This window comes from Schistocerca nitens, chromosome 2 (genome assembly GCF_023898315.1).
Source record: "Schistocerca nitens isolate TAMUIC-IGC-003100 chromosome 2, iqSchNite1.1, whole genome shotgun sequence".
Lineage (NCBI taxonomy): Eukaryota > Metazoa > Arthropoda > Insecta > Orthoptera > Acrididae > Schistocerca > Schistocerca nitens.
Window position 1 is genome coordinate 397,992,331 of NC_064615.1, and position 23,869 is coordinate 398,016,199.

Sequence of the window (23,869 nt, forward strand, 5' to 3'; positions counted from 1 at the left end):
CGTGCGAATAAAGAGCTAGCTGCGTTGCACAAGAACGATGTTTTCTGAAACCATGCTGATTGCGTATCAATACATCGTTCCCTTCGAGGTGATTCATAATGTTTGAATACAGTATATGCTCCAAAACCCTACTGCAAAACCGATCGAGGTGACGCAGTGGTTAGCACACTGAACTCGCATTCGGGAGGACGACGATTCAATCCCGCGTCCAGCCATCCTGATTTAGGTTTTCCGTGACTTTCCTAAATCGCTCCAGGCAAATGCCGGGATGGTTCCTCTGAAAGGGCACGGCCGACTTCCTTCTCCGTCCTTCCCTACTCCGATGAGACTGATGACCTCGCTGTTTGGTCTCTTCCCCCAAACCAACCAACCAACCTACTGCAAACCGACATCAATGATATAGGTCTGTAGTTCGATGGATTACTCCTAATACCCTTCTTAAACACTGGTGCGACCTGCGCAATTTTCCAATCTGTAGGTACAGATCTATCGGTGAGCGAGTGGTTGTATATTATTGCTAAGTAGGGAGCTATTGTATCAGCGTAATCTGAAATGAACCTAATTGGTATACAATCTGGACCTGAAGACGTGCCCGTATCAAGCGATTTGTTTCGCAACCCCTAAGGTATCTACTTTCAAGAAACTCATGTTAGCAGCTGTTCGTGTTTCAAATTCTGGAATATTCCATTCGTCTTCCCTGGTGAAGGAATTTCGGAAAACTGCGTTCAATAACTCCGCTTTAGCGGCACAGTCGTCAGTAACAGTACCATCGGCACTGCGCAGCGAAGGTATTGACAGCGTCTTGCTGCTTGTGAACTTTACATACGTCCAGAATTTCTTCGGATTTTCTACCAAATTTCGAGACAATGTTTCGTTGTGGAACCTATTAAAGGCATCTCGCATTGAAGTCCGTGCCAAATTTCGCGCGTCTGTAAATTTTAGCCAATCTTCGGGATTTCACGTTCTTCTGAACTTCGCATGCTTTTTCCGTTGCCTCTGCAACAGCGTTCGGACCTGTTTTGTGTACCACGGGGGATCAATTCCATCTCTTACCAATTTATGAGGTATGAATCTCTCAATTGCTGTTGCTACTATATCTTTGAATTTGAGCCACATCTCGTCTACATTTGCGTAGTCAGTTCGGAAGGAATGGAGATGGTCTCTTAGGAAGGCTTCTAGTGACACTTTATCCGCTTTTTTAAATAAAATTATTTTGCGTTTGTTTCTGGTGGATTTGGAAGAAACGGTATTGAGCCTAGCTACAACGACTTTGTGATCACTAATCCCTGTATCAGTTATGATGCTCTCTATCAGCTCTGGATTGTTTGTGGCTAAGTGTGTTTTCGCAACCATTTACAATTCGCGTGGGTTCATGGACTAACTGCTCGAAATAATTTTCGGAGAAAGCATTTAGGACAATCTCTGAAGATGTTTTCTGCCTACCACCGGTTTTGAACAAGTATTTTTGCCAACATATCGAGGGAAGGTTGAAGTCCCCACCAACTATAACCGTATGAGTGGGGTATTTATTTGTTATGAGACTCAAATGTTCTCTGAACTGTTCAGCAACTATATCATCGGAGTCTGGGGGTCGGTAGGAGGAGCCAATTATTAACTTAGTTCGGCTGTTAAGTATAACCTCCACCCATACCAATTCGCACGGAGTATCTACTTCGACTTCACTACAAGATAAACCACTACTGACAGACACAAAAACTCCACCACCAATTGTGCCTAATCTATCTTTCCTGAACACCGTCTGAGACTTTGTAAAAATTTCTGCAGAAATTATTTCAGGCGTTAGCCAGCTTTCTGTACCTATAATGATTTTAGCTTCTGTGCTTTCTATTAGCGCTTGAAGCTCAGAGACTTTCCTAGCACAACTACAACAATGTACAACTACAATTCCGACTGTTCCTTGATCCAAGCACGTCCTGTATTTGCCATGCACCCTTTGAGATTACAGCCCACCCCGTACTTTCCCGAGGCCTTCTAACCTAAAAAACCGCCCAGTCCACGCCACACAGCCTCCGCTACCCGTGTATCCGCCAGCTGAGTGTAGTGAACTCCTGACCTATTCAGCAGAACCCGAAACCCCACCACCCTATGGCGCAAGTCAAGGAATCTGCAGCCAACACGGTCGCAAAACCGTCTGAGCCTCTGATTCAGACCCTCCACCCGGCTCTGCACCACACGTCAGCAGTCGGTTCTGTCAACGATGCTGAAGATGGTGAGCTCTGCCTTCATCTCATAAGCAAGACCGGCAGCCTTCAACAAATCAGACAGCCACTGGAATCCAGAGAGAATTTCCTCAGATCCAAAGCGACACACGTCATTAGTGCCGACATGTGCCACCACCTGCAGCACCTTCCGACAGTACTGGACACCACAAAGCCTTTTTAAAGCACTGGAGGTGTGATGATTGTAGGGGGAGAGATCAGGACTACAGGGGAGGTGCTGAAGTGTCCCAGTGTCAAGTGCACAGCCTCTCAGATTGACCGGCATCTTGGGTCGAATCGCATCAGTACAGAAAGTTGTACACACCTGCACAACGATGGTTTTAGACAGACATTGCCCAATACACATTCTTGATTCTCTAATGGATGTTTACCAGTGTTTGTCCTTCAGCAGCCACGAAAAGAATAATACTGCTAATATTACGTTCGTCCTGTTTGGAAGCTTTTGGTAATAATGTCACCTTAATTCACATTTCCGCATTTACTGTACACACGTCGGAAAAGACAAATGTCACACTAATCCCTTCCCTACAGGTCTGTGCTTAAATACCTTCATCAGAATCGTGCTCCATTGTATATATGTTGCAGCAATGCCCACAAACAAACTTTTTGATTGCCCCTAACAGAAGCAGTAAACACATTTACATTGATAGTAACATCTGACAGCATGTGAAAAAGTGGCATCTGATTGGTGTTGCTTATATGGGCAGCAAATAGTTACATTTTACTTTCACCACATGATGTTGATAAGTAAATTGTTTCATCCAGACCGTGGAAGTCACTGAGCTAGCATTATCATGTGCTGTAGCACAAGACCTGCTGCTATCATCATCAACATTGTCGTCATCATCCACCAGCCTGTTTGCTCTGAAATCCTGTCATGCATCTGAAATATTCCTTATTATCTCCAGCACCAGCTTTTGGATAATTTCTCTATCTGGAAGCCTTCATTACATTCCACTCAAATAGTGAAGTACAGGGTGGCCCAAAAAGGATGGTCACATTTTAAATAACTATAACTCCATCAGTTTTACAAATTAATTTTATTCAATTACGTAACTAAATGCTCCCAGGCACCCAATTACAAGAACTAACCACAAAAAATCATGTACGGAAAATGACTTCCGGAAGATGGTGTCCTTCCTCGGTGATGCATTCCACAAGTCTTTCCTCGAAATTTTCCATCACTTTCACTACTGTTTCTTCTTGAATTGCCATAATTTCCGCACTGATTGCCTCCTTCAGATCAATTAAGTTTCGGGGCTTCTGTACGTAGACTTTTGACTTTAGGTATCCCCAAAGAAAAAATCACAGGCTGAGAGGTCAGGTGATCTCGCGGGCCAGTGGACATCTCCAAAACGCGAGATGATGTGGTGGGGGAACATCCGCCTTAAAACACACATGGAGTCATTGGCTGTGTAGGCCGTGGCCCCGTCCTGTTGAAACCAAATTCGATCTCGATTTACATGTAACTCTCGCAGTTTCGGCACCAAAAAGCTACGTAGCATGTTAACGTAACGTTTCGAGGTCACTGTGACTGTAGCGTTGTTCTCCTCAAAAAAATAAGGACCAACAATCCCCAATCTTGAAATTCCACACCAGACTGTTACCTTAGCACTATGAAGAGGCTTTTGGTGCAATTCTCTGGGATTATCTGCTGCCCAGTACCTGCAGTTTTGTTTATTGACATAGCCGTCTAAATGGAAATGGGCTTCATCTGACATAAGAAGCACAACATCATTATTAGAGTACAAGATGTCAAGCATTGATTCACAAAATCGTCTTCGCTGCTCAAAATCACGATCATACAGCTTTTGCGTGATCATAATTTTGTATGGGTGAAACTGTAACTCACGGCTTAAAATACGCTGCAACGAACTACGGATGAGGCCTAAAGTTTGAGCACGACGCCTAGTGGAACGACGCGGGCTTTGCAGCACTGACGCTCTAACATCATCAATGTTCTGTGGAGTAACTGCCGTACGTGTACGCCCTGTAGATTTACCACTTTTGACAGACCCTGTTGTCCGGAATGCAGTCACCCAACGTGATATGGATCTGGAATGGGTCCATCACGCGCTACACCAAAACGTTGTCGAAACAATCGTTGCACAGTAATAAACGATTCATCATTTCTGAAAAACTGTTCCACAGCAAAAACACGATGCTCGACCGTCCACTGCGCCATCTCGTGGCAAACTGGGTGTAATGGCCGACTTGCAGACGGCTGGCAGTGGTCCCCCCTCCTCACCTTTCAATGGTACTACGCAGTTCAAATCCGACCATCCTTTTTAGGCCACCCAGTACTTTCTACTCTGATCCATGAAACTTTCCCCGCTTTGGTACACAGGAAGAACTGGCCTTTTTTTGTTTATTCATTTGAGCCCATCACAAACATTTGCTTCTCTGATGCCCAATTTTCTTCCTCCTGCACAGGTGTGTGTTACATCTGCTTCAGTAACCACCATTAACATAAAAAATAGAGCATTGTTGTCTACGTGAACCAAATATGAGCAGCAAACTCGTACATCCACAATTCTTTACAATCACTGTTGTGATTTGTCTCTCTGATCTATTGCTATACTTTACTGTTCTGACAATACTAATGATCTAAGCAAACAATTACAGGAACAGGTTGTTCTCTTGGGCCCCTATTGCTGAATCAGCAGAATTCTGATCACCTCGGCCACACAGCGAGCACCATTTGTTGCCAATCTACAAAATCAACAGTGCTGCGGAGCAGTAGCCACTTTAGTACAGTTGTTAAAGCTTGTGCTTCATTTGCTGTGCCAAGTTTCAAGTGTTCTGTGAAAACTCACCTACTGTAGAAATGTATACTATTGTTAATTTGTCGATTTATTACGTCACTTCTGTTCCACTATGATTCTGGCAACCTGTAGTTTAAGCATGGTATTTGCTCATAAAAAAGCAGGTGCATTGCCATGGCTGGCAGCCTAATTAAAAACTTGCTACCCAATCCCACACCAGAATTATCCTAGTGCTCAAGTTGGTGCCACTGCTACCCCCCCCCCCCCCCCCCCCCAATGCAATTAAAATCTGCATGTGACCTGCACTACCAAATCTTGGCTTACAACCCCAAAATTAAGCTATTTTAGATAGTAAAAGTGTTGACCTCAGTAACAACAGCAAAACCTACAAACTGAAGATGGCCACCCATTTTTCAAGACGAATCTGGAGAAAAACTCATCTGGTGAAAAGTGTATTATCAAAGATTTCCTAAGGTGCTACTTATTTCCTGTCAGCAGGTAAGTATAATCATATAAAAATGGCTTGAATGTACAATACATACCTTACTTATTAGATCCTTAGCCAAATCAGATACGTGGTCTGGTATTTTATATTTGACTTCTCGTATCAGACTGTATGTTTTTTTTGAAGAATCTGTTTCAAAAGGTGGTTTCCCAACAAGAAATTCATAACAGAGGACACCTATGCACCAGTTATCTACATTATGATCATAAGGCTTTCCTTCTACCATCTCCGGGGGCAGATAGTCCAGGGTGCCACACATCGTCTTTCGCCTAGGACAAAAAGAAAATGTTTTAACATCAGAAAGTGATCATCAATTACTGTCCAACAATACCTAAAGGTAAAGCAATGATTACACAAAAAACAAATATGGTAATGTACTCTCAACAGTAAGTGAGGCCAGTAACTATCCTCTTAACTCAAAAATGGAAATATTCAGATATCAATGAAAGTATGTAATATGAACCTCATTGCATTCAAAGCAATTCTTTGTACTGTTCTTAAGTGTTCAAAAATTATCACTCGAAATGGCTGTCAATGTTCTTGACTAATTGAAGTCAGGAATGATGAGCTATTGTTACACCCAGACTATGTATGCTACAGAGGCAAAATAATATGCAGAGTAATAATCACAATGAACAATTTAAATGAATGCTGAAGTGAGATACTAACCGATTGCTTGGTGCGTGTACAGACCAACCAAAGTCTGCCATTTTTATTTTATCATCAGAAGTGAGGAGCAGATTTTCAGGCTTTATATCACGATGAATTACATTATTTTCATGGCAGTACTGCAAAGCGTTTGCAACCTGGTACATGTATCTTGCCGCTCTGAAAATTGAGGAAAACATTAAGGCATATCAAAGGACCGAAAACCGACACCATAGACCAAAATACCAAAACATCACTGGACTAGGAACAGAGCACCCAAAATTAACTCTAAAAATGTGAATAACGTGGAAATCTGCAGTCTGATGACTGCTACCATCTGAACAACTAGTGCAGTTGTATGTACCAGCACTAATTACTATGTCAAAACTGGCAGGTTTACAAAGGACAGGGCACAGTTCGGCCTAGAGAAATAAATAAGGGAAAAGAGTAATGTTGAAATAGACAGAATACTTATCCAGGAGTGATAGAAATATCACAACAAAGTTTATTCTTTAGTTTGGTGTTGGCAAAGGAATTAGAATGAAAACACTGCTCGAACAATAAGAAAAAATCATCATGAACTACCAGCAGAATTTGCAGTAGCAAAGTGAAGAACAGCAACTTTATGACTGATCAGATTCCACGAATAAGCTACAATCATCTCCTACAGCCCAAATGGAGTTAAGATAGTGACACTGCCAATTACTACATATCTCTAAGAGGAAATAGGTGAAGGTGAGACAGAAAACTTACTATAATCTTCGACTATAATGCTGTTAAGTCAAGGGGTAGACAATGGATGAATTACGACGTACACAGCAAAATATATGGTAAAAAGATGGCCCACTTTTTTTTTTTAATACTTTAGGTATTAGTGCCCTCATACTTTCATAATTTGGCGGTACCTGAATCGGAATCATGACTGGAAGAAAGAAACCAACTACAAAGAAGAAAATTTCTTCTTTAACTGAAATCATTTCTAGTACAGAAAAGCAGGCATCAGCATAGCAAAGTTCCTCCTCTTCTTCCTTCAGCACAAGTGCAAAATAGAGGAAAGAAAATGTGGATGGCGCACCTTTGCAAATGTTCCATGGGTGGAAAGCATCCAGAAAAGTTCAGATGTTTTCTTTTGTCTGTGAAACAACATTCAGAATAGCTTTTGTAATAGCCGGGGGTGAATGACCATTAGGGTGGATGGTGGAACTGAGCTCTTTGTCAGGAAGCTAGTGGTACACTCCTGGGCAGTATAGCAGTGCAGCAGCAGATGGAAGCCTGGTAGTCATCTGACGTGTAAACATGAGAGCATCATTTTTAGAACACAACAGATCACAGTTCGGTGGAGAGCCTGTGACCATCGTACGTTGGCTGGGGCGAGGTAGCACACACAGGATTGAGATAAGTATATGACTGACTTGGTACATATGTACCGTGTATTTGTAAACATTTTTCATGGGGTCTTGCCACTGTAGGTGTTGATTTTAGCCTTTGACTATGCCTATTTAGGCAAGCTGTTTTATATTTGTTCTGAAGAAGGCGTGGTTACTCACGCTGAAACCTAGGTAAACACCAGGTAGTTTGTGCAATCGAGGCGGATTTCATAATTATTTCGATACTTACGATTGCTGACGCGCTGCAATGCTGAAAGTTCTTAACGTCTGTGTGGCTCCGTTCTGGCCCACTTCCATGGTCTGTTGCATTAGCTTACTGACCCAAGTCAAAAAATGGTGGTGGTGTTACACTTTGTTTTAAATCTAAGTATGTTTCAGATCGAAGACAAATACATCTGAAAGAGCTTATACAGTTTTCCTGTTTCAATTCAGTAATTTGCGGTTTTTCTGTCAGTCTGCCAAAGTGCACAAAATAGTGCCGATATATACGGTGTAAATTAACTGGGGGTCTTTATGACCCCAGTGGTAGAAACAAACAAAAAGTTCTAGTAGCACGAGGGTAAACTTTATGTTTTATAAACATTCTCCATCTCCCTCTGGTAGACTATTTCAATCATGTAATAATAATACCACTTTAATATGTACAAAAAAGGAGAGGGGGAGAGAGAGAGAGAGAGAGAGAGAGAGAGAGAGAGAGAGAGATAATCCAATACTATGTCCTGATGAAAGAAACTTACACAGGTTCGGTGAAACGTCCATTTGGGCACGCACGAAGTACTTTGTACAATTCTCCTTTAGCAGCGAACTCTAAAATTAAATATATCTTCCTCTCATCATAGAAGTATGTGTGCAGCTGTAGGATGTGAGGATGCCTGCAGAAGGGAAAAAGACAAAAACAACACATTACAATGAGCTTTATCTGAAGCAAGCACACTTTTTTGGTGGCTCTAGTAATAAGTTAATAATGACAGTGACTAACTTACTAGTTAAATAATTTCATTTATAGTTGGTGTTAATGATGAAACTGATAATTTCTGCAGTTTTAACTCTAATGCATGAATAAATTTCTCGATGGAAAAAAAAAAAAAAAAATCGTGGTGCTGTAGTGAAACCCGAAACACTCAGGAGAACGCAGCACTTGCAGTTATGGTAGCTTAATGAAGAATCAGCATCTATCACCACTGGCATTCAAAAACAGTTAACCTTCCAGTTATTAGCACAGCATTGGTGTGACGTGAATTCACGACACCCAGCGTTATGGGGTTTAATGATCAAGTTAATTCTTAGATTTGGTATGTATTGTTTAACACTTTAAAAAACAAAACTGTAGCAAATTAACACTGCTATATGGTTGAGGCAGCAAACATATCAAAACCAAACATCCATCATTTTCCAAGCATTCCATCATGAAAACCCTTCAATGCTGTGATATGAATCAAGATACACATTATTAGACTGAACGGTAACATGAACTGTGAAAGTGCCAATTTGGGGGTGGGGGGTCACAGGATCAAATTCCTAATGAACCATGAACATTTTCATGTCTGTCTATAATATAGGCTTCACTTTTTCAACAATGTGAGATGTCACCAGGAATGATACACACTTTGGACTGACAGTCCCCTTTCCCAGGTTGGGGCCCTGTGGTCATGTAAGTGGCACCTCCCCTGGAATTCTTTCTGTCGTCACTTTCTTTTAAATTTAACACAATTTTAGTTACAAGCGTTATTAGTCAGCGAATCTTTTCTTGCCTGAAAGTAGCCTAATAAGTCAAACTTGTACCAAGTGGTCAGCGGAAGGAAGCGCTAACCCTCAATTCAGCATTGACTAGTCAGATCTTACTGTGTTATCTGATTCACCAAATGCTGGTAACAAGTAGCCCCATACCTGTGCCACTAAAAAGTAGTACATAACACACTTTTTTCCTTATTGTATTTATGTTCTTTTCTCTGAAGTCAATCGAACATATAAAACTTAAAAATCCAAAATGTCTGCTTGTGGGTTCAGTACGTGGTGTGTATGATGGTTTCCTAGCTTACGCGCATTGATATCAAGTGTAGCTGCCTTTGATTATTTAAATACAGTTTTCATTAAATTTATACAAAATTTATTGTGTCACAAATACAATGCCTCTGCCAGCAATAGGTACATCCAAAGATATTACCACAAACCTTTTCAATCCGATAATTTATCATTACTGTATCATCTTTGATTAAATAGCTGTTAATTTTACAATATTTTCAATCACAGTTTTCTTCATGCGAATGAAACAATTTTCTACTGTAGTGATACAAAAGTGGTATTTGAAATGTTCAGGAAGTCACAGTTCAAATACTGTCCACAAGCAGTAGCACCACCAGTTATATTGTTTGCCCAAAATATACATGGAAGGCAATTGTGACCTATTACAGTGTGGCACAGAGAAACAGGAACTTTTGAAGTTTATGTTGGCATCCCTGTAGATGTTCAACACGTGGTAGGAAAACTCCCAACTGTCGACCAGTAACTGACATTCAGTTGCAAAGGAGCAATATGTAGTGTGCAGTTGCCATGAGCACATATAACCCCCATGGCAAGTTTGACAGCTTCACAGTGTTTCAGCATCACTATGTGGTCCCAACTCGGTCTCTTTCTTTCTTCACATACAGTCAAAACCTGCGTTTGTACATTTGAAGAGACTGCATCAACTTTGGAAAAAAAAGGTCCAGTGAGCACATATTGACTGTACATACCCCAGAAAGCATTACTGCTGTCCAAGTTGCAGTGGTAAGGAGTCCTCATTGTTCAGGGCAAAAAGTTGTACTGTCATTGGTGTTCAGCTTTCAATCTCATTGTTACAAGCTTCAAATGGTTCTAGATATAAAACCTAATGATTCTGTACTGCAAGTACAATTTTGTGAAAACCCGTTGGCTAAAATCAATGAGGATGCTAACTCCCCGGAAAATTTTTTGGATGTCCGATGAAGCTCATTTTCACGCAAGTTGAATGATACATGAATAAGCGAAACACGCATTATTAGGTACAAACAAATCCTGCTGCACTTCATCACTGTCTTTTACACAGTGCTCAAGTTACTGCAGGGCATGCAGTGTCACAGCTTGAGACAATACACCTTACTTCTTTTAAGATGAATGCTCTGTTGTCAGAGTGATGTCTCAATGCTGAGATATACAACAGACATTCTGGCTCCTAGGTTACAACCTCTTGCAAATCTTGACATTCAGAGCACACCTGTTTCAGCAGGATGAATCCACTTCACAAGCCGCATGACTATAGCTGCAGTGAAATTTTTGTTTGTGGGATTGCATAATTTCAAGGCATCCTGTTGTCACTTGGCCGCAATGCTCTCCGTCTCGCAGTCCGTGACTGTTTTAAGAAGAAATCTAAAGCGTGTTGTGTACCAGACTGAACCAGCAAACCCTGCCCAGCTCAAGACTCAGGTTGAAGAAATTATTGTTGAACACCCTGGAGACATTAATTTTTTTCTGTGCAGTGCAAAATCTACAGAATCAACTAACTGAATGTGTCACAAAATGGACAATTCATAAATGAATAGTTTTTAGAAAGTCGTGTCTAATGAAATTTACATTCTTTTAGAACACTCATTTCAGTATCAAAGTTTCATAAATTTCCTTCATTTTTCTTATACGACTCCTAATTTTAACAATGTAGGGAAAGACAGATTGCTGCTTACCATAAGGAAGACACGTCAAGTTGTGGACAGGCACAATTAAAAAACACACAAAGCTTTCAGCCACAGCATCCATCACAGAAACACACACACACACACACACACACACACACACACACGTGCGCGCCAACTCCAGCATCTCAGGCCAGAAAGCAAATATCACATTGGATGCAAGCAGCAATCTTGAGGGGGGCGAGGAAGGGATAGCAGTGTACAGGTGGGGAGAGAGGAATGCTGGTTGGTGGAGTGTGCAGGGACTAGACTGCCAACAGGTACAGTGACAGGAGGTTCTGGGGCCGGGAGGTGGGAAAAATAAGCAAAAAAGGAGAGGTGTGGGGAAAGACTGACAGAGGACTGCAAATAAACAGAATAGGCGATGAGAATGAGGAGACTATGATGAGGTGAATACTGTTGGGTGGGACAGTATGTTACCATAGGTTGAGGCCAGGCGCAGAGAATGTGTCTTAAGGATAACTCCAATCTGTACAGTTCAGAAAAGCTGGTGTCGGAGGGGAGCATCCACGTGGCTTGGTAGTGAAGTAGTCATTTAAATCAAGTGTGTTATGTTCAGCTGCATGTTGTGCCACAGGGTGGTCTACTTTGCTCTTTGCTACAGTTTGGCAGTAGCTGTTCATGCTGGTTGGTAGTCATACCAACATAAAAAGCTGTGCAATGATTGCAGCAGAGCTGGTAAACAACATGATTGCTTTCACAGGTGGCCCAGTCCCTGATGGGGTAGAATAAACCTGTGACAGGTCTGGAACTGGAAGTGCTGGGTGGGTGGATTGGATAGGTTTTGCACCTGGGTGCTGCGCTGCAGGTAGGATGATGCCAGGATATTTTAATGTTGTAAATGGCTGTTCTTTCTCCTACAGAAAGGTTAGTGTTCTGAGGAACAGATCTGGGGAAGGATGGTGAGGCTACGTTGGAGGTAAGGAATTCCTGGAAGGAGTGGTTGGGTGGAGTGGTAGGGGAGTGGACAATCACAGTTGTATGGTGATATGAACTGAACTGGAAGAGGTGGGTTCAATGTTGGAATTAGAGTGATTTTTGTTGTAGGGATTGGTGACAAAAAAGTGCATCCTTGGTAGAGATTGGGGGAAGTGGAGAAGGTCTTTGAGAAGTCCAGCATGGTTAAATTTTTGTGTAGGGTTTAAGGTGAGGCATTTGGATATAACAAACTTCTGTGAGGTTGAGGTTAACAACAGTGTTATGGGGATATTTTTGCTCTGGAGTAGGTGGAGAGTTGGTAGGGAGTTTTGGAGGTGTGGCAAGTTGAAAAGGTCAGCTAGGCAGGGTTTAGCTGCTGTGAGCAATGGATGAGGAAGAACACTTTGGGTACGATAGGGGTTGGATAGTGGTGTCTTAAAGTGACAGTAGGATGTCTGCAGGTTGGATAACTTGTGGAAGTGGTATCTGAAATACTCCTCTGCGTGATGGAGAGCAAGAGATTAAATTTCAGAGATGTGATGCATGGAGTAGGGATTGCAGAGTAGTAGTATCTTGTAGAGGAAGCAGAGGTAGTTCTGGGATGTCTGTACCAGGTTTGTGAGGGGCCAGGGATTGGTGTAATCTGGAAAGCTGTAGGTCATTGTGAAAGGAGGGGTGGGATCCACAGAAAGGAATCTTTACAGATAGGCCATTTGGAGGGATTAAATGGTTTAGGCAGCATTTAAGGAACAGGACCTCAGGCTGGGTTTTAGCCAAGGAAAGGGATACTTTTCTGAAATTGTGCAGAAAGATGGAGCAAAGGTTCATAGTGGCAGGGATGGCGTAAAGGAATGGGCAAAATGTGCGTTGATGGTTGTGAGAGGAGCTGGACAAGCAAAAAGATGCACAAAGATAAGTAAAAATACCTAAAGACACACAGAAGCATCCAAAGATACAGATATGTAAAAATACGCAAAAGTATGCGAAACCACAAAAATATGCACAAATATGTTGAAAACCTACAGAAACGTGGGTGAATAGGAATTATTAGGTATGGCAGTGTGTGAATGTGTGTGTGTGTGTGTGTGTGTGTTTTGTAATAACTGAAGAGGGAGGGGGATGGGTAAGGTTGAGGATCAAAGTTCGTGTGGTATGGGGAGATATTGAAAACAGAACACTACAGTACGTCAGGATGAGGGATGATGTGGGATCAATGGAGTAAATCCACACGGTCACTGAGTATGTGCTGTGCGCAAAAATGTGTGTGAAATCTTAAGGGACTTAACTGCTAAGGTCATCAGTCCCTAAGCTTACACGCTACTTAATCTAAATTATCCTAAGGACAAACACACCCATGCCCGAGGGAGGACTCGAACCTCCGCCGAGACCAGACACACAGTCCATGACTGCAGCACCTTAGACCGCTAGGCTAATCCCGCACAGCTGTGCTGTGCACAGATGATCATTGATACATTGTGGCTCGGAAGTAAATGCAGTTTGGAGGGCGGTACATAAACATAGGAGAAAAGAGAAAGAACGGACACTGATAAGAGTAATGCTGTAGAGAGAAGTAACAAAGGAAAATGTCACAGGGCTGCAAGATGGATGAAAGCCATTCAGCAAAAATCAAACAATGAAAACTCCAGGTAGGAATAACAACAACAACTTAGGAAAAGACAGACTGCTTCTCACCATAAAGAAGAGACGTCAAGTTGCAGACAGGCACAATTAAGGCCCTTACAAAAGACTAAAACACACACACACACACACACAAACACAAAAGCCACTAACGCCAGCATCTCGGGCCAGAATGCAACATCATGTCAGATGCAAGCAGCAATCTTGAGAGGACAGGGAAAGGATAGTAGCGTATGTGTGGGGAAAGAGTGACAAACACCGTTTGATGGAGTGTATAGAGACTAGGCCACCAATAGGTGACTGTGTCAGGAGGTTGTATGGCAGGGAAGAGGGATAAAGAAAGAGCAAGAAAGGAAAGCAGCAGGGAAATAAGAAGAAAGAATAGCCACACACAACCTCAAAACAAATCCTGACCGCATCATCCTACTTGCAAGACAAAGGGTCCATCACTGTTATAAAACACAGTGACTTCCTAGCGGAATGCCTCTGCCAGCGACCTGACTTCCATCTATAAACTCCATCAGAGTGATCCCATCCCAGAAGTCCAACACAAACTCAAATCCCTGCTTAAAGTCTTAGGCCCTCCCCAGAACTCCTTCCCTGAATCCATTTCCCTCCTCAGCCCTATGACACCGCACACACCCACCTTCTACATGCTCTCCAAAATTCACAATCCCACCAATCCTGAAGACCCCATTGTAGCTGGTTATTGCGTCCCCACCGAAATACTTTTGACCAACACCAACTAATTGTTGCCCGTAATCTGGCCTCCCATGTCAGAGAGACCAACAACTTCCTTCACTGACTTCACTGCCAAACTGTGGCCAATAGCAAAGTAGACCACCCTGTGGTGCAACACGCAGCTGAACGTAACACACTTGATTTAAATAACTGCTTCACTATCTGAGCCATGTAGATCCTTCCCTGTACCACCAGCTTTCCTGAACTGTGGACATGGGTGTCATCCTTACTACAAATTCTCTGCAATTATCCCAGCCTCATCCTACGGCAACACACTATCCCCACACCCTCCGCTCAACAAATTCAAGTCCCTCTGTCCTACCACTTCCTTCCCAATTTCTTCTCCCACCCAGTTTATTTTGCAGCCCTCTGCCAACACACCCACCTGTCTTTCCCCACTCCTCTTTTTTTTGTCTGTTTTTCCCCACCTCCCTGCCCCACAACCTCCTATCACTGCACCTGCTGGTGGTCTAGTCGCACTTCAGGATTCACCGACCTAGAAGAGAAATATGGTTTCAAATTTAATTTCTTTGAATCTACCAGAGGCAATGGTCAATCAGCAACGTGTACTGACAATGTTCTCATTAATTATGCATATGAAGATGTGTGTAAATTTCGTCTAGATCTAGGTATTTCATATTGTGCATTATTCATTGAGCTGCCACTGACACACAGGAACATTTCACATATGAGAACCCATATGAGCAGGAATGTCAGCAAAGAAAACTTGCTAATATTTAGTAAGAAGCTAAGAGAAAACATGGCCCTTTGATCATTGTAACTCAAGTGATGAAAACTAAGAAATTCCTGAACAGTTTTCTTGGTGTCTAATGAAACATTTCCACCTATACTCCGCAGCAATAAAATTACAAATTAAAGTGGATTACCCAGGACATAAAAATTTCCAGTGTATGGAAAAGACAACTGCACAGAGAACTAAAATTTAATACAGATATTGATTTCATTGAATGTCAGACTCTATAAAACCATATTTAAACGAGTGGTCAAGGTGGCAAAACAACTGGCAAGTAACAGGCTAATTTTAAATCCATAAGAATAAGACAAAGGCTGTGAGGCATTAAAGACTATAACCAAGAAATTTCAAAAATTGACATCGATGGAAATACTTTTGTAAGTCCAACTCTAATACCAGAGTACTTTAATGAATTCTTTATGAATGTAGCGCAGCCTGATGTAGATATAACAGATTATCACAACAAAGTAAACCCCTTTGGCTCTAGTGAAAACTCTGAAAACCTCACAAAATTCTTAAAAGTTTCTGTAGAGGATACAGAAAATGCTATTCTAACATTAAGAAACAAAAACTCTGCAGGTTGAGATGGAATACCCACCATAGTTATTAAAGCAGTACACAATAAAATTGCAAACCCACTAGCTCAAATAATAAATCAATGTTTTGAAGAGGGCTGTTTCCCAGAGGTAACAAAATATGCTGAAGTCAAAACACTCTTGAAAAAGGGATCATGAGAGATCATGGGAAATTGTCATATTTCAATTCTCCCAGTCATATCTAAAACATTTTAAAAACTTCCTGTTGTCCAAATCCAAAACTTCATTAACAAAATATTCTGTTATTCTAAACAATCAATTTGGTTTTCAGCAGGGGAGAAACACCATAGATGCAGTCAACAGTTTCATTGAGAAAATAAGTACATCATTAGACAAGAGAAATAAAGTGGTAGGAATTTCATGCGACCTCACAAAGGCATTTTATTCTGTAAACCATGCATTGCTTATTTACAAACAAAAATATGGCACTAGTGGCAGGGCCCCACACTGGCTTACATCCCACTTATCAATCAGAAAGCAAAGAGTTACCATATCTTTAAATGGCACATAATATTTTTCTGACAAAAATATCTCAGAATGTTCCACAAGGTTCCGTATCGGGCACAGTCCTATTTCTCTTCTGTCATTACATATCAGCTCACCACCAGTTCTGTTTGCAGACGATACTTCTGTCTTAGTTTAAGATTAGGATTCGGAAAAATTCCCCAAATTTGTGATCAGTACCTTAGAAACTTGGTTTCGGCTAAAGGGGTTGAATCTAAACATATCTAAGACCCACATGGTGCAACTCAAAAGCGAACAGTCAAAATTTGAGCAGATTAAGATTGTTCACAACAACCAAGATATAGAAGAAGCTGACTCAGTCAAATTTGTACGTTTAAACGTAGATAAAAATTTGAGCTGGCAGGTACACATTGAATACCTAGCAAACAACAAACTTGGCAGCTTTGCATTTGCAATGCAAATATTATCAACTGCAACCGACATACGACACATGAAAAGTAGCACATACAAGCTACTTTGAATCCATTATTAGGTATGGTTCTGTTTCTTGGGACAACTCAACAAACAGTGCAGATACTAAAAATACAGAAAAAAATCGTTCGAAATATGTGCACTGCTAATCATAAAGAACCAAGTCATCCATTACACAGAAAACTTAAAATATTAACTCTGCCATCCCTATACATGAATGAGATTATTATACTTTTGTACACCAGACATTAATTATTTGATGGAAACTGTTTTGTCCATTCACATGATACTAGAAACAAACAAAATTTTATGTTCCCGCCAACCACCCCAGACAGTATGGTTCAAGGACCTCAATACACGGGAATGAAAATTTGCAGTAAATTAAAAGGGAACAAGTTGATGCAGATGAATTTACCTACACTTAAAAGAAAGCTTTAAGAGGTACTGACACTGAAATGTTATCACTCAGTGGATGAATTCAAGCAAGACAAACTGGAAGTTTGAGCTGGATACAATGTGTTAGGCTACATATTGCCAGGAATATCATTTTAGTATTATTATTTACTGGTAGTGCTATTATTCATTAGTGTAAAAATCACTGAAACTGTATTATAAATTTTTGACATGCCTCCTGTATGCAAATCAAATGGATTGCAAATGTACATCATGAAATGAACAAAACAATTCACACAATTCAAGTTTTTACTTACCACAAATTTATCAGGGCTAAGTAGCAAAACTTAAAAATAAATTAATGTTTTTTAGTTTGGTACCATTATAAGCTTCAGTTTCACTCTGAATACATCACTATTGACGTTTGTATATCTGAATGAGTTCTTTTTAAGCAATCCCATTTTTTTGGAGTACGATGACATTGTTTTTAAATTTACTAACTTAAGTGCCTCAGTATAAGCTCATCAGCAAAGTCAACACTTATTGTTTAGTACATTTACACAAAAACAGTACAGTGTACCTCAGATGGGTCTGTATCTCTATCTCTCTGAGAACTTGTCTTTCAACTCTGCCACGAACAATTTCTGATTTTAGCATTACTTTCAGGGCAATTATAGTCCCGGTTGTCTTCTCTCTTGCCATGTACACATGTCCAAACTTCCCTTCACCGAGGGGGCAGCCTATTTCGAAGTCATCAAGACACCATTCCTTCCTGTGGAAAATTACATTCCATAAACAAAATCTGAGAATAGTTTTACATCATTTACCGTGTCATAATGAATGTAATAATGTTAAAATGCAATGAAACACATCAGTAATGAAAGAAGTTAAATGAAAATCACTATTTTTATCATGTGACAAGTCAAAGTGTTTCCAACTGTCTTGATAAATCATAGCAATCTTTTAAATGATACGCCATGCCATCTTAAAGCAACCTTAAACACACCAGTACACAAGATGTGGATGGATGGAGAGGGTTATATGGGTGCATGACGGCAAGGTCTTCAGTGCCCGCTCAGTAACAGATTGAGATGGGTGTAAAGAAAAGACTCAGAACAGTAAGATAAAACAGAATGTAAAACACAGGTAACAAGCTAGGAAAAATATGTGCCTACCCACAAAGAAGTGTGGGAAGAAGCATGCCACCAGCAGTAAAACATGGACAACACAGGAAAACATGGTAGAGGGAGCTAAAACAATATACCAGATAGAAGTGGCTGGCTGACCGCAAGGAAAAAAGGGAGGAGCCAGCCACTTTGCAATACACTAAAACCTCCAGCCTAGAAGTTTAGGCTAGAGTCCAGACACATCACAAAACTTTAAAACCCTAGACACACACATCTCATCATTAGCTAAAACACAGGGCAGATCCCCATCAACTTGTGCTTCTGCCCTTGCATCACGGTATAAAATGTAGTCTGTTAAATGTGGCGGACAGAGATGTGCACACAACAAGCATGCAGAAATGACAGACTGCAAGGGAATAGGACACTGGGAAATACGGAAGCGTCCAATCCTGCCCGTCTGCTTTGACCCATGACGTCACAAATATGGCGGAAACGACCATAAACCACAATTCCAATATGGCGCATATAAAGTCAGTAAGTACACATTATGAGGACGAAAATACATTAAAAAACAAACACACACACTTTACACAAAAAGCCTAATGACACTAATGGGACAAGCATGGGAAATGGGGTGTTTTTGGGTGGGGGCAAACTAAATATAAACAAATTTAGTCACCCACACAAAACCACACCACACACACACACACACACACACACACACACACACACACACAAAAACCTACATCACAAAACTCTCCAAATACCACCACTAAACACAATATCATCTGGAATCTGACACTTCCCTTGACCTATATACCTCAACAGCAGCTCCCGATCCCATAAATTAGGATCAAACACTTCCCTTGGCCTATACAGCTCAAAAACATCTCCCGATACCAATAACAACATACACAGCCACACACTGGGATCGAACACTTCCCTTGACCTGCGCACTGTTAATTTTATCCGTCATATCCATTCCTGAACAAAAACAACAACCGATTAATTTTACTAAAATTACCACCCGATGTACAGCGAACAACACTAAATTAACCTTCACACAAAATCGTTAACTCACTGAAACGAATTCCACTACAAACACAGCCAACACTAACAATTCTGGATAATGCGCAAAAGCAAACTGAGCCCATTACACCACAAATGAAAACTCTTAACATACCACCAGAGAGCACAACGAACCACAACATGACATCTACAAACACGTCACACTCACAAACCAAACTCCGCACCGTCATGACGTCACACACGACAACACCCTTACGTCACGGGTCAAAGCCGACGCGTGGGATCAGACGCTTCTGTCGACCTGGACACTGGATCACATCCTGCTCTCCGCAGGCCTCCTTGGCAGCCTGATCGGCCTGTTCATTGGCCCATATTCTGACATGACCAGGCACCCAGCAGGACATCTCCTTACCCCACCGATGGAGCAAGTACAGTTGGTCATATATCAAATGGACCATCTCCTCAGTTGGGCACAGATTCTGCAACGATGGTAAGGCACTAAGAGAATCGGAGCAGAGGAGAAATCGATTGCCCCAAACACGATTCATCTGCACCAGTGCCTTCACGATCGTGTGGAGTTCCGCTGCGAAAACTGTATATTCATCAGGGAGGCAAATCCGGGTAACATGATCAGGGAACACCACAGACCAGCCAATGAAATTCTCCTGTTTGGAGCCATCAGTGTAAACGATGGTAATACCATGATGCACATCTAAAATGTTAAAAAAACAGAGATTGGAATGTAAAATCTGGTGTACCATCTTTCTTAAAATTAGTCAAGTCTAAAATAAGTCTGGGTTTCTGGAGGAGCCAAGGTGGAAATCTGCTCCAACTGCAACGGAATACCACAACATAGCTCATATGCTTATTTGTGTGCTAGACCCTCTATGCTCAAGCAATTGAAAGAAAGTCACTGAACAAGATCATGGATTATGGTATACCCTTAAGTGTTTTAAGGAAACCTGGGTCGACAGAAGCGTCCGATCCCACCCGTCGGCTTTGACGCGTGACGTAATGGTGTTGTTGTGTGCGACGTCATGACGGCACGGAGTTTGGTTTGTGAGTGTGGCGTGTTTGTAGATGGCATCGTCTTGTGGTTTGTTGTGCCCCCTGGTGGTATGTTCAGGGCTTTCGTTTGTGTGGTGTAATGGGCTCAGTTTGGTCTTGCTCATTGTACAGAATTGTTCGAGTGTTGGCTGTGTTTGTAGTGGAATTCGTTTCAGTGAGTTAACGATTTAGTGGTTTTGAGTGGAGGTTAATTTAGTGTTGTTCGCTGTAGGTCGTGTGGTAATTTGAGTAAATTAATCGGTTGTTATTTTTGTTCAGGAATGCATATGAAGTATAAAATTAATAGCGCACGTCTGTGAGAAATGATGAGAAATACCATGTTGAAGCTGATAATGTTTTTACAGCTGTTTGGGAAGTGTTCGATCCCAATTTATGGGTTCGGGAGCTGCTGTTGAGCTATATAGGGCAGAGGAAGTTTTCGAAACCAATTTATGGGATCGGGAGCTGCTGTTGAGCTATATACGTCAAGGGAAGTGTCCGATTCCAGATGATATTGTGTTTAGTGGAATTTGCGGAGTTTTGTGTTGTCAGTTTTTCCGTCATTTTGTGTGGTTTTGTATGGGGGTGGGTGTCTAAATTTGTTTATATATAGTGTTTCCCACCCAAAATCCCCAATTTCCCGCGCTTGTCCCGTTAGTGTCATTAGGCTTTTTGTGGAAAGTGTGCGCGTTTGTTTTTCGATGTGTGTTCGTGTTTATAATGTGTACGTAACGACTTTAAATATGCCATACTGGAATCGTGGTTTATGGTCGTTTCCACCACATTTGTGACGTCATGGGTCAAAGCAGACGGGTGGGATCGGACGCTTCTGTATTTCCGGAAACCTCAATCTGGGCGAATAAACAACTTCAGTCCTGTTCCTCTGAATGCAACTTCAGTGTCTTAACAACCAGGCCATCTTGCTCAGTTTGATAACCTGGGCCAACAGAAATAGACAGCACTGCAAAGCTAATGATCTGATTATTGTTACACAATTGCTCAGTAAGAACAATCACAATAAGTAGTACTGAAGTGAGAGAACATTTTACTGACCCATTTTGGAGTAAGGTGGTGGGAGTGGCTGTAACAAACTCCAAAGTGTACGGTAGGTGTAAAGAGCATAAGTGCTGTATTTTTCATAGAATTCATTATGAAAGTTGTTACTTTGCTTCACTGTGGATTGTGAGCTTTTTTCAAGGATAAGTCCTTGGAATACTGAAATCGACAAGGAATGTGTGAAATATTCAATCCAACAAATTAAAACATCACAATTAAAGGAAACAATGTCAGTGGCTACTATTAACTGTTCATAAACACTGGTAATCACCACAGAAACATCAGCTACCATCACAAACACTGTATGGTTTTACACACTACAGCATAGGACGCCATGATGTCAAGAAAATATCCATACAGTTTTTAAGAAAACCATACTGAAATCACCTTTTTAGTTTGTGGCCTGTAAGAAATTAAGGACACAGGCAGTACTTTTTACATATCAATACATGAACCAGTACACAAAATGCATTGTAACACTCAGACTGAGCAAGGTGGAGCAGTGGTTGGCACACTGGAATCTCATCTGGAAGGATGACTGTTCAAACCCGTGTCCAGTCATCCTGATTTAGGTTTCCCGTGATTTCCCTAAATCACTTCAGGTAAATGCCAGGATGATTCCTGTGAAACGGCGTGACCAACTTCCTTCCCTAATCCAATGGGACGGATAACCCCACTGTTTGGTCCCCTCCCCCAATCAACCCATCCACCCTCAGACTTGTTCATTTTCTAAGTTTTCACAGTTTACCTTACAGTTTTATAATGAGAAGGGACTTAAGCATGAATGCAGCAATCAGGCTATGCAATGGATCAATTGTTACAAGAACCTTTGACTTGCACTCACATGAATTAGTATTGTCAACTCAAAACTAAATCATCACTTTCCTTAATAACCTAGGCCTCTGGCTGAACACTGATCAGTCTCTCACTACAGTTGGGACTTCAGGTGGAGTGGCTGGTGTTCACCATCACTAATCCAGATTATTAATAACAAATGTAGCTGGGGGAGGGGGGTAGCAGTAATTTCATGCACATCTGACTAAATGTGCAGCAAATCGTCTTCAAGAGGATTACATACAAAATACATCCCCACAATGTGAAAGTATTGCATTATAGGACTAAATATAACCATCAGACAAACTGAAGATAGGCGAAGCTCAAATTTCACAGTGAATTACGTTACTTGTTACACAAAGAAAAAAAATTTCGGTATGTCTCTCGTATGCAAGCTTGTGAGTTGAAAAGGTTAGCAACAGGTGCTATATCACTTCAAAAGTGTCTACACCAAACAACATTTTAAATACTTCGAAGTGCAGCAGGTTTACCGAGACAACTATAACTTTCATGAGTGACTGAACTCCAGACGTTAACTACGAGTGCTAGACCCTCAACTTTTAAAGCACATCATTAAACTCAACTTCTGACCATCTCTATAAGAGCACCTAGCTTAAATAAAACTGGCTTTACACGCGAAAACAAAAAATACTTACGGTTTTCCCTCACGTAGCGCTATTTGGTCCTTCAGCTTCTTTACGTATGCATCTAAAGCTGTTTGATGCGTCGGCTACAAAAAAAATTAAAATCGTTAGCATTCAGCCTAAAGCCAACACGAAAATACTAAACTTTATTACGGATGAGCCCTTTCTCGAGTGTAGAATCTCTGTTACACATCTTACGATACTTACATCACAAGCGATATACGTCTCATTCATATTCGTGCCCATCCTCACGAACCAACATGCGCACAAATTTGAATTTGAACGTCTGACCAAAGATAACGGCCTGACACTCACAGTATAGGCCAAAGACCTTGTAAAAAATAACTAGACTCACTGATGGCGCTGCAGTCGCAGGATAATTTGAACCTTCGGCTGGACGCCATTATAGCGGTTGTAGTCTGATGTGTTGTGTAGTATTGTTGTTTATGAAGACCCTGATTCAACGTTGTATATTGGTTGGGGCGTACATACAGTATTTGTTACTCGTAATTCTACTGTCTGTACGTTCCAATCAAAAGAAGTACAATGGTGAAGAGTTGTGCAGCGATTAATTGTACAAATAAATTCGAGAAAGGAACGAATATTACATTTCACAGGTATGTGGATATTTTAAGTTGCTTTGTATGTCAGTGCACTTGCTTAATAAATGTTTTTGTAACACGGTATTAGCATAATGTCTGTGCATCTATTTGCAGGTTTCCTTTCTCAAAACCACAGCTGTTACAAAAAATGGTTATACGCTGTCAGGAGGCAAGATTTGCGACCGACAGAACACCATTTTATATGTTCTGATCATTTTGAAGAAAGTTGTCTGATCGGTAGTGTTTTCATGGTCTAGGTTAAGTGGATCTTGATAATTTGGTCGTGGGTTGCCAAAGCGCTATG

At 41.2% G+C, this 23,869-nt stretch overlaps 1 protein-coding gene across 1 annotated transcript in view; it reads right to left on the bottom strand.

Annotated features, from left to right (window-relative positions):
* Positions 1–23,321, bottom strand: part of LOC126236247 (aurora kinase B-like) — a 57,757-nt gene extending 34,436 nt beyond the window's left edge. The window contains exons 1-6 of the mRNA XM_049945396.1: positions 23,171–23,321; positions 22,976–23,049; positions 17,807–17,998; positions 8,284–8,418; positions 6,180–6,338; positions 5,548–5,779 (exon numbers count right to left, since the gene is read on the bottom strand). Coding sequence (XP_049801353.1) covers positions 5,548–5,779; positions 6,180–6,338; positions 8,284–8,418; positions 17,807–17,998; positions 22,976–23,049; positions 23,171–23,209 — 831 coding nt within the window. The 5' untranslated portion in view covers positions 23,210–23,321. The remainder of the gene's footprint in view (positions 1–5,547; positions 5,780–6,179; positions 6,339–8,283; positions 8,419–17,806; positions 17,999–22,975; positions 23,050–23,170) is intronic.
* Positions 23,322–23,869: the final 548 nt, after the last annotated feature.